This window comes from Neopsephotus bourkii, unplaced genomic scaffold, assembly GCF_033783945.1.
Source record: "Neopsephotus bourkii isolate Nb327-2 ecotype Australia unplaced genomic scaffold, CSIRO-AGI_Nbou_v1 NB_272, whole genome shotgun sequence".
NCBI classification, from domain to species: domain Eukaryota; kingdom Metazoa; phylum Chordata; class Aves; order Psittaciformes; family Psittacidae; genus Neopsephotus; species Neopsephotus bourkii.
This window is the reverse complement of record NW_026900781.1, coordinates 16,575,550-16,588,919: the sequence shown is the minus strand read 5'-3', so window position 1 is coordinate 16,588,919 and position 13,370 is coordinate 16,575,550. Positions and strand designations below refer to the sequence as shown.

The 13,370-nt window shown below is 35.2% G+C and overlaps 1 protein-coding gene across 2 annotated transcripts in view; it reads right to left on the bottom strand.

The window, feature by feature from the left end:
* The window catches only part of CDH9 (cadherin 9), a 92,496-nt gene that overhangs the window by 55,470 nt on the left and 23,656 nt on the right, over positions 1-13,370 (bottom strand). Inside the window, exon 2 of one of the 2 annotated variants that reach the window (XM_061346686.1) lies at positions 8,374-8,690. In XM_061346686.1, the coding sequence (XP_061202670.1) occupies positions 8,374-8,601 (228 nt within the window). In that variant the 5' untranslated portion in view covers positions 8,602-8,690. Of the gene's footprint in view, positions 1-8,373; positions 8,691-13,370 lie in introns of those variants that run through there. The other variant, XM_061346687.1, reaches the window with a different exon arrangement.

Below are 13,370 nucleotides of genomic sequence, written 5' to 3'. Positions count from 1 at the left end.
CTCTATTACACTGCTGTGTAAAAACAGAACAGAGATATTTCAGCAGAATTTTTTGATCTTAGATTGATATGAGAGAAGTTAGCCCAGGGTGTTTGTATTTCTAGAGCAATACATACAGCAAGGATTTGACCATAATTATTTACTTCTGTAACTGAAAAGAGACTGCAGGTTCCTCTTTTGATTAATACCCACTTTAGCTTTATAATCACTGATTATATTGTTTATACTAACATCTTTTTCAGTCTCCAAAAAGGCTGAAGTGTGTGATGATTCCTGCAATCAACAGGATTTGATGTATTGGACAGAAATAAAAGACTTGATATGCTTGACAGTTGATTGTTGACAGCTCCTCTCTTTGTCTTCAAGGTGACTATTCATAAACCTTTCTCTGACAGACAAGATATTGCACAATACCACCCTCTGTTGCAGTCAGGTTGCCATTTCTAAGCAGTCACATATTTGTTTGCTCTGATGGGTTTTGCACTCTTTATCACAAGGCTAGCAAGTACCAGTAAACCACAATATAGTCAAAACATTTCCCCTCTTTAGAATCACTCCCATTATGTAATCAATGCAATAAATATACAACACTTGAAAAGTATAATGTGAATACATTTTCCTCACACTCCCATCTTTTCATGCACAATAAATGATTGCCTAGTAACAGATATGATAGCTCCACAGCCTGCCACTAGGCTGATGTTCTCTTCCCACTGGGTTAAACATTCAAGGCTGAGAAATACCAGCCTACGAAGTCGTAATAAGATGTGGCTATTCCTGTGCCATCCTCCTACTTTCATGTAGGATCAGTGTGGACTTTCTGGCATTTGGTGTGACAAACTAAAAAGTTTGTCATGAAAAACCCCAGTATCAAGATAATCCTATCTCTCTGAGTGATCTTTACCTAGTACTTCACTGTATTGACTGTATTTACCATCAAGCTAGATGGTCATTAAGGTCCATACCAACCCAAAACATTCTATGATTCTGTGATTGTTTAGGGAAATATGATGTCCAAATTAGATTGTAAAATTCTAGCTCAGACCTATCACTACAATGTAACATTGTAGACATTTAGTATTTAAACTGTTTATACTTAGGTTATGCCTAATGTGATTATATATCTTCACTATCTTTAAGTTTTCAATAAAAAATTATTTAGGTTAACAGAAATGAGTTGCTGTCCCCTCTTCAAAGGAAAACAGTCTTACTGTTTTTGGAAGATGCAGCATTTGTTTTTCACCTTTTTTTTTTTTTTTTTTTGTCCCTAGATCACCAGCCTTCTTTTTAAAAGTAGCAATCAACTTTCATTGAGAACCTTCTTTTTTACTATTTTTTGTCAAAAATATTTTTTTTTTTACAGCAGTTTTTCAATATGGTTCATGCTGGAAGCCTTCGGGTAATAAGTTATTTTTAAACAAGTAGTGCTTTGGGTCTTTATTGGTACTTGTAGTTAAGTTACTCATGCATCTACAGACAGGGACTTCTGGTATTTTTTTTTAACCTTTTTTTCTATGTTTGCTTGTTTCCATTTTAATTTGATTTTGGATATTCATCTGCTAAGAGATATGGCTGCTTGAAATTAGACCAATTATTTGTTGAAAAAATGTGCCAGCTGAAGAATGCAATATAAGTAGAGATAATTTGCTAATTTTGGAACCAGATAGGTTTTCCATTTCTTTTTCTTTTTCTTTTTTTTTAATATTGATCAGACTCATTTCTTTGATCTTTTCTGTTGTTGTGGCTTTTTTACTTTCTGGTTTGATACCTAATTATTTCTGCAGTATTCATTCAAAGACAAGGAAAAATTTGGGGTCTGAGAGAGGAAATTCAAGATAAAAGGAGAAGACCCAGGAGACCCACTAATTTTTTTTCTTTTATTTAATCTGAAAATACTTTTGCTAAGAGAGAGCAGATATTCTAACAAAAACATATTATTAAATCTTCAAACGCTGTTTTTTAAAAGATGGCTTTGGGACACAGGGCATGCTAAATGGAACACATTAAGAATGTGATGAAATCTTCCCCACTTGAATTACACTTCTATATGTTTATATGTCAGTAACATATGATTGTTGATGCTGTTAATTCAAAAGATGTCAAAGAAACATGCTGGCTTTAGCAGCATTTATGTGCTGTACTAAATGCAACAGTTTTCCAAATAAGACAAGTGGGATTCATCTATAACAAAACGGAAGGCACACCTGAAACACTGAAAAGATAGTGCAGCTCTATGTTCTCTCATCCTTACAATAAGTGGTTCTTAAACTGGCTCTGTGGAGGGAAAATAAATGCTGTAAAGAAATCCTTGTGGATTAATTGCATAAATTGATTAAAGGCACAAATGATGGATGAACTGGGATAAGACTAATGGAGAAAGGGCTTCACTGATCCCACTTCTTAACTTCTCTCCTGTTTTGCATGTTAACAGGGAGCCTACTCTGGACTTTGGTAGTGTACTAAAGGCAGCCAGCAAAATAATGTGAAAACATATTTCCAAGCATTAGTATATTTTCAGTCATTATTTGCATGGAAATACTCTCCAATTCCATTAAATGGGGGGGGGGGGGGAAGCACGCAGTATATATAATCAGGCAACTGAATGAAGTTTCATGTTAAATACCAGCAAGTCTGGTAAGGTTAGCAATTCATTGAGACTTCTTATATTGTTAAATGAAGTTCTGATCTTCACTGTTCTTATAAGGCAGACTGCTATAGTAGGCAACCTCACTTGAAGATATCTGAATATTTTTAATTGCAGACTACAAGAAATAAACGGTTCCATTTAACTATACGCTATACCTGGCTTCCCCTAACAAAAAAAACCCCACAAACCAAACCAAACCAAACCAAACCAAACCAAACCAAACCAAACCAAACCAAACCAAACCAAACCAAACCAAACCGAGAACCTCCCTCAAAAATCCTCGCCCTCAATCTTTTTCTTTTCACTTTATACTTCTTACTCAGGTGCACAGACAAATGTTATGAATCAAACTCACTGGTTAACTGGAGGGGGAACAGAGATTTTTCTTCAGTTTGCATCCAATTAACTGATGCTTTATGTCATGCAAAGCCTATTTCATTTTTTATGGAAGTTATTGAAAAGGAGGTTATTCATGGGACAACTAATTTTGAGCCATGTCAGTTCTTTTTTATTTGATTTTATATTTCCTCTTTTAAAAGGAAAAAGAAAGGTTGCAGGTGCTGTACAAAAATGTTTTTATTGTTGTTATTTATTTTTTAAATTGTGGGATATGACAGCTGATTGGGTCTGACATACATTGCATGGAATTTCACACATCACCTGCCCATCAAGATTAGCAGTATTGATTAGCAAAGTGCCAGTTTGATATAGGAAGAGACTAATTTTCATGTAAAAAAATGTAATTGAATGACTTAAAGGAGGGAAAATCTCTTGTCTCTTGAAATCGCTGAAGTATATTGTTGTTAAGCACAAAGGACAGCATTTTCCAAAATGGCTGATGAATTTGACTAGTCCCATTTCTTCCTGACAGTGGATATTTCATAGGTACTGGAGTTAAAGATAAGGACTGGAGTCAAAAAAAGTAGCATATTTGACATTTTGCACAACTGATGCCCATTCAGATGGTATCAGTGAGTTATTTAGAAGTGGAGACATAGTATTAGCTTTTGAAAATAAAACTAATTATCCCTAAAGAGCTACTTGCTTAGAGACTTCTGTGCATTTTATTAGCTTTTTCTTTAATTAAAGAACATCACCCCATCCACTTTTTTCTTTTTTAAGATTATCCCTCTGGACCATTTGTTTAAGAAGTTGATAAATTTGCCAGACTTATATCAGTGGTTGAGATTTAATTTTTTAGGATTTTCTTGCAGCTTAAAGTTAGTAAGAGCTGAAAAGTTGGATCTGTGGCTCTCTCCTAGTGAAAGAAAAGGCAATTCCCAGATATCAAGGAATGCCACAGCATGATATGCCATCAGGTGTTTCATTTTCTCAACCCCTTCGTATGACTCTGAATGTTATAGTGTAATTCACTTTTTCTTTTTTTGTGGATTTTTGGTAGGAAGCATGAGCTTTGCAGTTCCTCTCACTACATCCTCTGAAAATGCCTGACATTGATGATCTCACTGAGGTATCAATGTTCACAATAAGCAACAGGCAACTTGAAGGAATATGGTAGTTTTTAGAATTTTAATTTCTTTTCCTCTTCAGTATTTTTTTAACAGGATTCTATAATACTGCTTATCTTACTTATGTCTACCTGAATATTTCAGCTGCAAACTCTCCAAAGCTTATATCTGTGCATTTTTTTCAGAACACCTACAATGATGCGGCCATTTTTTTCTCTTAGCGTTTCCTGAATATCATTTTAAAGGATAAGAAATCAAAGAATGCCATAAGGACTTCTTGCATTGTTGCAGGCACAAGTAACAGGACCTAATAAAGGTAAAGATCTTATACGCACTTTTTTTTTTTTTTTTTTTTTTTTTTTAATGCATGCACTGGTATGTAAGAGGAGTCCTCTGAGTTGGGAGGAGGAAAGAAAGATGTGTGATGAATATATTCTAAGTTGTGTGGAGGTGACTCTCATAGAATCATAGAATAGTTAGGGTTGGAAAGGACCTTAAGATCATCTAGTTCCAGCTCCCCTTCCAGGGTCAGGGACATCTCACACTACATGCCACCCAAGGCCTCATCCAGCCTGGCCATGTACACTGTCATTCACAAGATGCATATATGCCCTGTCTCTGAAGGTGACAGTGATTTAGGTTTGTTCTTTGAGTAATTTCCTTATTATAATTGTTCTGGACATTAAGCCTTTTGGCAGCTGTTGAATGCTAACTTTCTTTGCTCATCAAACAATATTTTCTAATTCTGCTAAATGCATTAAAGGCAATTAGCAGTCTCCATCTTACATCACCTTTCCTCACTGTCATTGCCTTTGTCTAAAAGTTACCTAAGTATAATTGGGAACATAAGGTGTTCGAGCTGTTAACACCGGGTTAGATCTGTTATTAGTCTGAAAGGTTTGCATGGAGATTGTTTTTTGTCTTCTTTACAGGTACACCAAACCTCATTTTTAGTTATTTCTTGTCACAGGGTGAAGCCTACCCACAAACAATATTGAGATAAATGAGACCATGACTGCATCTGCCAACCCTAAATGTTTAAATTAGTCTGGTATGTGAAGGAAAGAAAGAAAAAAAAAATCAGGGATTATGGAGCTGTTAATCACTTTACATTCTTGGAAGATATTTGGAAAGATGAGAGGGTGAGAGTAACCCCAGTAACAACCGATATTTGGCCTCAGATATAGGGAATGATATTGTCCTGGGTCTGCTTGGCTAGTGAAGCCATTGGCTCCCAACAACTTAATTTTTAAAAGAGCTACTTAAGACAATAACACCTCAGATATGGGGGTGAAACTCCTCTCTCCAGGGCCCCCTGACACCGAGTGTAGCCAGGACTTGGACAGTCCTGCGGACAAAAGCAAGTGTCCAATTCTCCTGGGTCCCAGCTGCTTGTCTAGACTGGGCTGGGGGGCTGAGCAGTGAAAATAAGAGGTGTGTGGATGTCACAGAATTTCTCTCCATCCCATATACCCATCCTTCTTAGTAAATTAATCTTACCTTTTTATGTCATACCGAGTGATCCTACCCTACTGTCAATAACAGAACATGATCGTAACAAAATAAAACATTGTCCCAGTTTCAGCTGGGATAGAGTTAATTTTCTTCCTAGTAGCTGATACAGCTCTGTGGTTTGGCTTTAGTCTGAGAAAAATGTTTTAGCTGCTGCTGATTAGTGCTTACCCTAAGTCAAGGACTTTTCAGTCTATCATGCTCTCCCAGTGAAGAGGGGCACAAAAAGCTGTGAGAGACCATGACCAGAACAGTTGATCCAAACTAGCCAAAGTGGTATTCCATACCACTGAATGTCATATTCAACATATAAACTGGAGACAGTTAGCTGTAAGGGGCTGATTGCTGCTCATGGGTGGGCTGGGCATTGGTCAGCAGGTGGTGAGGAATTGTATTGTGCATCACTAGTCTTTTTTTTTTGGGGGGGGGAGTGCTTATTCCTTTGTCTCTTTATTTAATTTTATTCTTCTTGTTATTGTTGCTATTATATTTTACTTTATTTCAAGTACTAAACTGTTCTGCTCCCCACCAGCCAGTGTGGAGGGGAGTGAATGAGTGGGTGGTTGCATGGTGCTTAGTGGCCAGCTGGGCTGAAACCATGACAAGTATCAACAGAGTAGCATCACTAATGAAACCCAAACAATGTTATGGCTATTATCACTTAGAAATTGATTTCCTGATAAAGCTCTTTAATTCAATTTACTTATTTTTTGGTACACTATTTATTATTCTACCCTAGTAATCCATCTGCTTGTGCATATCCACATTAAAGAGGGACTGGATAACAATAATTGCTATGAACAAGTCCCCATGGGCTGGAATAAAAGTGTTCTCTCTTCACACATACCAGTTTGCTAATTACCATCATTTTGAGCAGGAGAATACTAAACCTAAGCTTTAAGCTTTTCTTAGAATAAAATTGTTCAAAAATGTTGTTGCTTTCTTTGTTTTGTTTTTGTTGGGTTTTTTTGAGAAATTCCTTACTTGACTTCTTGTTGTACCAGTTCCCTCTTGGTGCTGTATATCATGTGTACCTAGGATAATTTGAACTCAAATGGATTTACTGTGGTTTTATACCACTGAAGACAGAACTATGATTTTGTCGTATCATAAACTGCTTTAGAGTTAATGCGACCACATGGATTTTATCACTTCAATCCAACTCCATGTCTCCAGAACACAGGGTAATACACGGGGTGATTTCCATCTGTTTAGAGAATCAGTAGTGCTGACCTCACCCTCAGGGCCTTTGTACAATATTTTGCAGTGAAATGTGAAAAATCTCAGCATATTATCTGAGTTGTAAGAAATGAATCATCTCAGATCCAGATGCCGTACAACCATTTGTTTTCCTTCCTGAACTTAGCTTTACAGTTATAAGGTCCAGTGCTTTTTATTTGGTTTGGAATAAGTGCACAGTTTGCATCTGTTGCAGTATATCATGTAGGCATTCCTTCTGTGAAAAAGAAATGCTGATAATAGTCTTGATTTAAGCTTAATTTATTTGAGATTTAGAATGACATAAATGGTTTGGAGTCCATTCATCTATAGCAGTGGGAATGAAATTGGAATGAACTCTTATGTTTGCTACTTACTTCTCTTCTAAGACAGCTTTCTATTAAAAAAAAAAAAACATTTCTCTGTATGTAGGTATAACTTGTGACTATGGAGAGCTTTATTATTATATCTTTTCTTTGCAAGTTTACTCAATACTATTACTCAATACTATTTCCAACTAAATTTTTTTTAGAAATCTCTCTATACAATTAGTTCACTCCTTACAAAAGATCCCTTTATCTACAACAAACCTTCCTATTTTACACACTGATAAACAGATCTACCAGTAGGGTTATGGCTATCATCTTATTTCAGCTACTGTGAGTCAGAATTAATTTCACCGAAAAGAGATTTGTATGGTTTTAGTGTTGGTATAAATGAGGTCAGAATCAAGCTGATAGTTACCAGAGTTGGCTTCTTTGACATTTGTTTCTTAATAAAAAGAGATATTTTCCACATTTTCCAGATGATAATGCCAGAGATTTTAGCAAATATTAAAAATCATTTTGGGGTCTTTGAATTAGAAGTGTCTCAATCCATTTGGTAGTTAAGGACCAGAACATGACAGCTACCACCACCAAGAGGTGGCCTTGTCAGAAACAGCTAATGCAGGTAGGTCTCAAAGAATGGAAAGTTTTTCAAGCCATTAAGAAAAGATCTCACTTTATTGCATAAATGATGAAAACCATAAATATTTTTGCTCAAGCACTTAATCCATACTTGGAAATATGCATAGACAGCAATTTTATTAGTAATAAATAGAATTCTGTTTTACTTGAGGAAGTACACATCCCAGTACACTGAGAAATGACACAAGGTAAATGAATGAAGGCATAACTTCTCTATTCCCTTATCTAATATTTACGTTTAACAGTTGAAAATTATTGGTTGGAAATTGGTTGGAAATTATTCAATGAAAAAAATTGCATGGGCATATGTAATAAGAAATCATAACATTTTATTCTGAATAGATTTCTTTTTTCTTTCCCCCCCCCCAGCTTCTTCGTTTGTCCCACCACTTTGAATAATTAAGGAAGACTCGGAGAGTCCATGACATGCTTTGTTTGACTTAAATGAGAAACTGGGACCATCTCTTTATAAAAAGCAAAACAACTGTGGAGAAATACAGAAAATACCAAAGGTGTCAGGTGTATCACCTCCAAAGAATCCTTTAAACTCAAGGCTTACCTTGCCCACATATTGAGTATCTGGACCTGTGTACTCCTCCAGCAAGAAAAATTGATTCCACATCCAACCGCGCTTGGTGCGGTGCAGTGTTTTTCCATCATTCTCTGACAATCCTGTTAACCTTTCACTGCCTGAGTGCTTGTTAGTCCTTTGTTGGGATGGCATCACATGAATCACATGAAACATACAGCTCCAAAGAAAGACCATCAAGGAGTAAGTCCTCATCATTTACAGAGATGCTGTTAGCCTCCACTCCACTAATAATTCACAGGAAGTATTTTTTTTTTTTAATGTTATATTCCTCTTGTAAGTAGGACCTAGGGGATGGAGAAAATATTTGGGTAAGTTGCAATACCAACAGCCTAGTGATCATGACAGTAACCTGTGGAAATTGCATATAACCATAAAAATTACTCAGGGAGTTTTAAGTCAAGTTCTGTATTTTTTCCTTTCTCATCTTCTATTTCACTCTCTCACACTGTATAAAGTCATAAATTTAAAGCACAGTCTGAGGAAAATACTACTTTATCTGAAAGCTTCAGCTTCCAGCAGCCTCCTGACACACCTAAACAGCTCAAATAGTAAGAAGCCTTCCAACCTATTCTCTCCCATCTCAGCCTAATGCTATCTTTTCTTACTGTCTGTTCAGAATTGCTGCAAATCTCATTTTTCTGTTCCTTCATGAACACAATCCCCTTTGCTAGCCCCCCAGTGGTCCAGGGGATCTGCTTCTGTTTCTGCATGAAGGAACTCATAATATTAGCTGAAACTTTAAAGTATTATTGATAACTTCAACAGATTCCTTGTTCATGAAAGAAAAAAAATACTTGTTACGTAAGTTTTGATTCATAGAAATTCTCCTTGGGTTAACAAACATCTGTATTTGGGCCAGAATTCTGAATCTGAAATCTATTTTATTTTTTTCCCTCCTCAGTGAACAGGAATTTTCATTATGTAAAATTTTATTTTTATTTTTACAGAGTTGATGTTTTGTGTAGAAATTTGTAAACAACATTTAATCAAAACCAAAGGTGTTGTGTGGTTATTGGGGCAGGGTTTGGGGATAGGTTTTCCTACTTTTTTTAGCAGCATATAACCAACATGTTTGATGCCCCAGTCTTTTCCATAGCTTGGTTTTCCTGTCAAGTCTGGTTTTGGTTTAGGATATCTTTAGCTGAGCTGCCATTGTATATTACAGAAAGCATAGGAAAACAATTCTGCAGCAAAAGCATCATTTGTTTTGGGAATCCTAGTTCATGAACAGCGATAGAAGCATGAAGCCATGCTCTCCAGAAGTTTTAGGATACTGAAATTTTGAAATTTAATATAAATATGCATACCTATCCTCCTTTCTCCCACAAACCAACATTACCAGCAGCTATTTTTACTTTGTTTTATTCAGGGGAGGGGAATGAAGACTTTTTCAGTATAAAAAAGATAGATATTTTTTTAATGAGATGCTTTTTGTGAAAATTATTAGTCAGTTGAGAACAAAAACTGTTTAACAGAAAACATTCACTGAATCATACTCTAAGGAACTTAATGATAAACTTGACAGAATTTTCCCCTTGTGTGAAGGTTTCCTTAAGAAGATGATATTCTGTATGGTCTTAACTAGCAGTCCTGAAGGAGGATCAAAGTCTTAGCATTTTAACAACTCCAGACAGAGTTTTCGCTGCGCAAGAATTGAAGGCTTGGAATATTTATCACTTTCTAACATAATGTTCAAAAAGAAAACAATTTAATAGGTGTCAAATTTATGCAGAAGACCATGCATATAATGCAGGAAAACTCTTATTTTTCTTTTATTTCTTTATTTGATTTGAAGAATCAAAGCACAAGGTAAATTAATTCTATTTGCCTAAAATCATGAATGTACTTAGATCTTGACATACATTAGTTGATGCATTTTCTTTGAATTCTTGTCTTTTCCCTTGTAATTCTCAGTATGTTTCTGTTACATGTAGAGGGACAAAGGGGAACTCTCCTGTGGCTAATCTAATACCAGTAGTTTTTGACATTAACTGATGATCTTGTCTTATGATTGAAACTTTTACTGGATAAAGATAAAAAATACCCCAAACCTCAGCCAATCTTTTATCCCATCATCTTTAATAATTCTGATTCCCTGTATAACATAGAATGAACTAGTTTTTATAACTAAATAAAACTATATATCAATGTAGAGCATAAGATGTCATCTCGATACTCAAATCCAACCCACTGCACCAACCGAAGTAGACTGCAGAGCCTCCTCAGACTTTGTAACTTAGACCCTGGCTAAATTATTGGAAAATGAAAATAAACAGCAACAGGAAAAAATTTTTACAATAAAACAAAACAAAACAAAACAAAACGAATTGCAAAGGTAGATTGTCAAGTTTGTCCAATGGCTCTGAAGTCTCTTATCTCTTCTCGAGAAACTCTTGCTTGATGTGTCCTCAAATAGTGATCTTTCACAGCTGCTTTACAGTACTTTTTGTTGGACTATACTTCAATAATTCATCTTAAATACATTCTGAACTATAATATGTTTAAATATTCATACTGACCAAATTATGGGTTTGGTTGCTTTTACTTTTTATATGAGTGAAGTGTTGCTACACAAATATTCCTATGAATATCATGGTTTTATGCATTTAAGGTAATGACTGATTTATTTCTCCAATTTCTTGCAGTATCTGCTCTTCTGCTGATAAAAAAAAAAACAAACCACAAAACAAAAACAAAAGCCCTGAAAAACTACACACATATTTGGCAAAATATTAACATGCGTTGAATCTATGACACTACTAAAATTCCTAAAATTATATTTTAAAAAATCTCTACACCTTGGAAAGGCTGTCAAAAATAGGTTGTCCAAAATTGTCAAGCAGTTTAAATTTTCTCTTCCAAATATCATTTCAGAAATTAGACAAATTTAACACTCAGATGATTTAGTCTGGTTTATTTTAATTTTCCTTGAAAGGGGGAGAATCAATACCTTTGCATTTGGCCATTTGGAGTTGTGTGATTACATCTTCAGTTTTTTGGTAATTTCAAATGGAAATGAAATTTCAAATACTTCACTTTTTCTGTTTCAAAATGACACATTTTTAACTTCCTGAAATTGTCCTCATTCCATTCTGTCCAAACACTATCTGCCATACTCATTCAAATGCGTAAAACATTTTAATGACTCTTTGTACTCAAAGAAATACTTCAAGGTGGTATCTCATCTCTGAGTCAGCTGTCCAAGTTGGTCAGGAGTTGCATTCGGTAGACTCAGAAGGTGTCTGAGCTTTATTTTAATACTGAAACAAAGAATTCTTCTGTAGTCTGGAAAAGTAAGAGCAGCTATTCAGGAAACCAAAATGCACTGTGCATGGTTTTAGTTTTTCTTGAAGGAATCTAATTTCCCATATTTTGTCTCAGCCAGGGCAGAACTTAATCTGAGATGGTTTCAAGTGTATGGTTTTCTGTATAGTACTGCCCTCTACTGATTTCAGATTTTCAAATTAACAGAAGAACTTTATTATTACTAAGAGAAAAAATAACACCCTTTATGTCAGGAAGGATATGACTCAGATTTGGGAATGGTAGATTTTTGGGGTGTTTTTTTTTTTTTTTACAATAGTTGGATGCATTAGGTGTAAAGAGCTACTGTTCTGGATCAGTCTGGATCGACTGAACATTATGGTAAATTACTTCTTCGAAAAGGAGCAAAGATCTTGAGTCTGAAACAAAGGAGAATGATTTTAATGGCAGTTTTTCCTAAGTAACTGATCAAAATTATACACATAATATCTCTTATTCCACTTCTGTTTCCACTATTTAATCTGTACAATGGTCAACTTCTTGTCAAACAATGGAAAATGTTTTTCTTTCTAATTGCATTGGGAATGTCTCTTAAGATGAGGTATTAATATTTTAAACCTTTTAATGTCCTAAATTGTGGAAAACCTACATTCTTTCTCCACTTTGCAAATCAGAGGACCTTTGTGAAGGCTATAAATGTCTTTTATTTTTACTGTTTAAAGTATCTGTAGTAGTAGCCTAAAAGCATTACAGTTTCTCCTTGCAGTAAAAAGTCTGATATCAGCAACAGTTCCAGGTAAATTAATCTTCTCTGTATGAAATACATTATTTTCCTAAGCACATTAGCAATTGGAAAAGATGTATCTTTTAAAGTCCTTTTGAATGTAAAATATTCTATTTAGATTCTTCAGGTGTAGTGTGAAATAAGCCCTGCTGGGATCAATAGCAGGGATTTGTTAGCAATGATGCCAATTTAAATGTTTCTATAGCAATTGCCATGGCAATGTTTTTAATTAGTACAGCACAGTCACTCACAAACATGATATGAAGAAAAGCTAACCTTCGGCAACTTGATAACGTGTCCTACATTAGTTTTCTTCTTTTGTTAATAGTGAAATAAAATTCTCTTCTAAAAGAAACAGGCTTTAGTTTTTATGTATAGCTAAAATTAGCAGAGTTAATTGCAGCAGCAGTTCTTCATACTGCACTTAAATATCTTTAAATAGGAAAGATGCATCTGATATTTAAAATCCTTAAAACAGGGCATAGCAAGTATCAAACTTGTGCAGCTTGCACGCATGGAAGTGATCTTTCTTACTGAATTTGGCTGTGTTTCTTTTGAAAACAAGAAAAAAACCCAATCTGATGTAGCTTTAATTTATCTAGACTGAATACTCACAATGGTGAAGGTGTAGCAGTAGAAAGTTACGCTATGAATAACACTGCCACCAGTAATACTAAGACTTAAGTAGAGGCTAGGTCTGTGCCACTGTAGGTTCACTCTTACAACTCCCCAAACTAATAAAAAGGTAGCCTATGTATGTACACACATGCTTCCCTTTGACTGCAGTGCTCAAATATTCTCTGAGTGCAGTCATTGTACAAACAGGAATATAGACTATGGATGTATCACTGATAGCTGAACCATTTTCTTCTTCCTAATATTTTTCCTTCCCTCTCCTCTCTTCATAGGTAAAGAC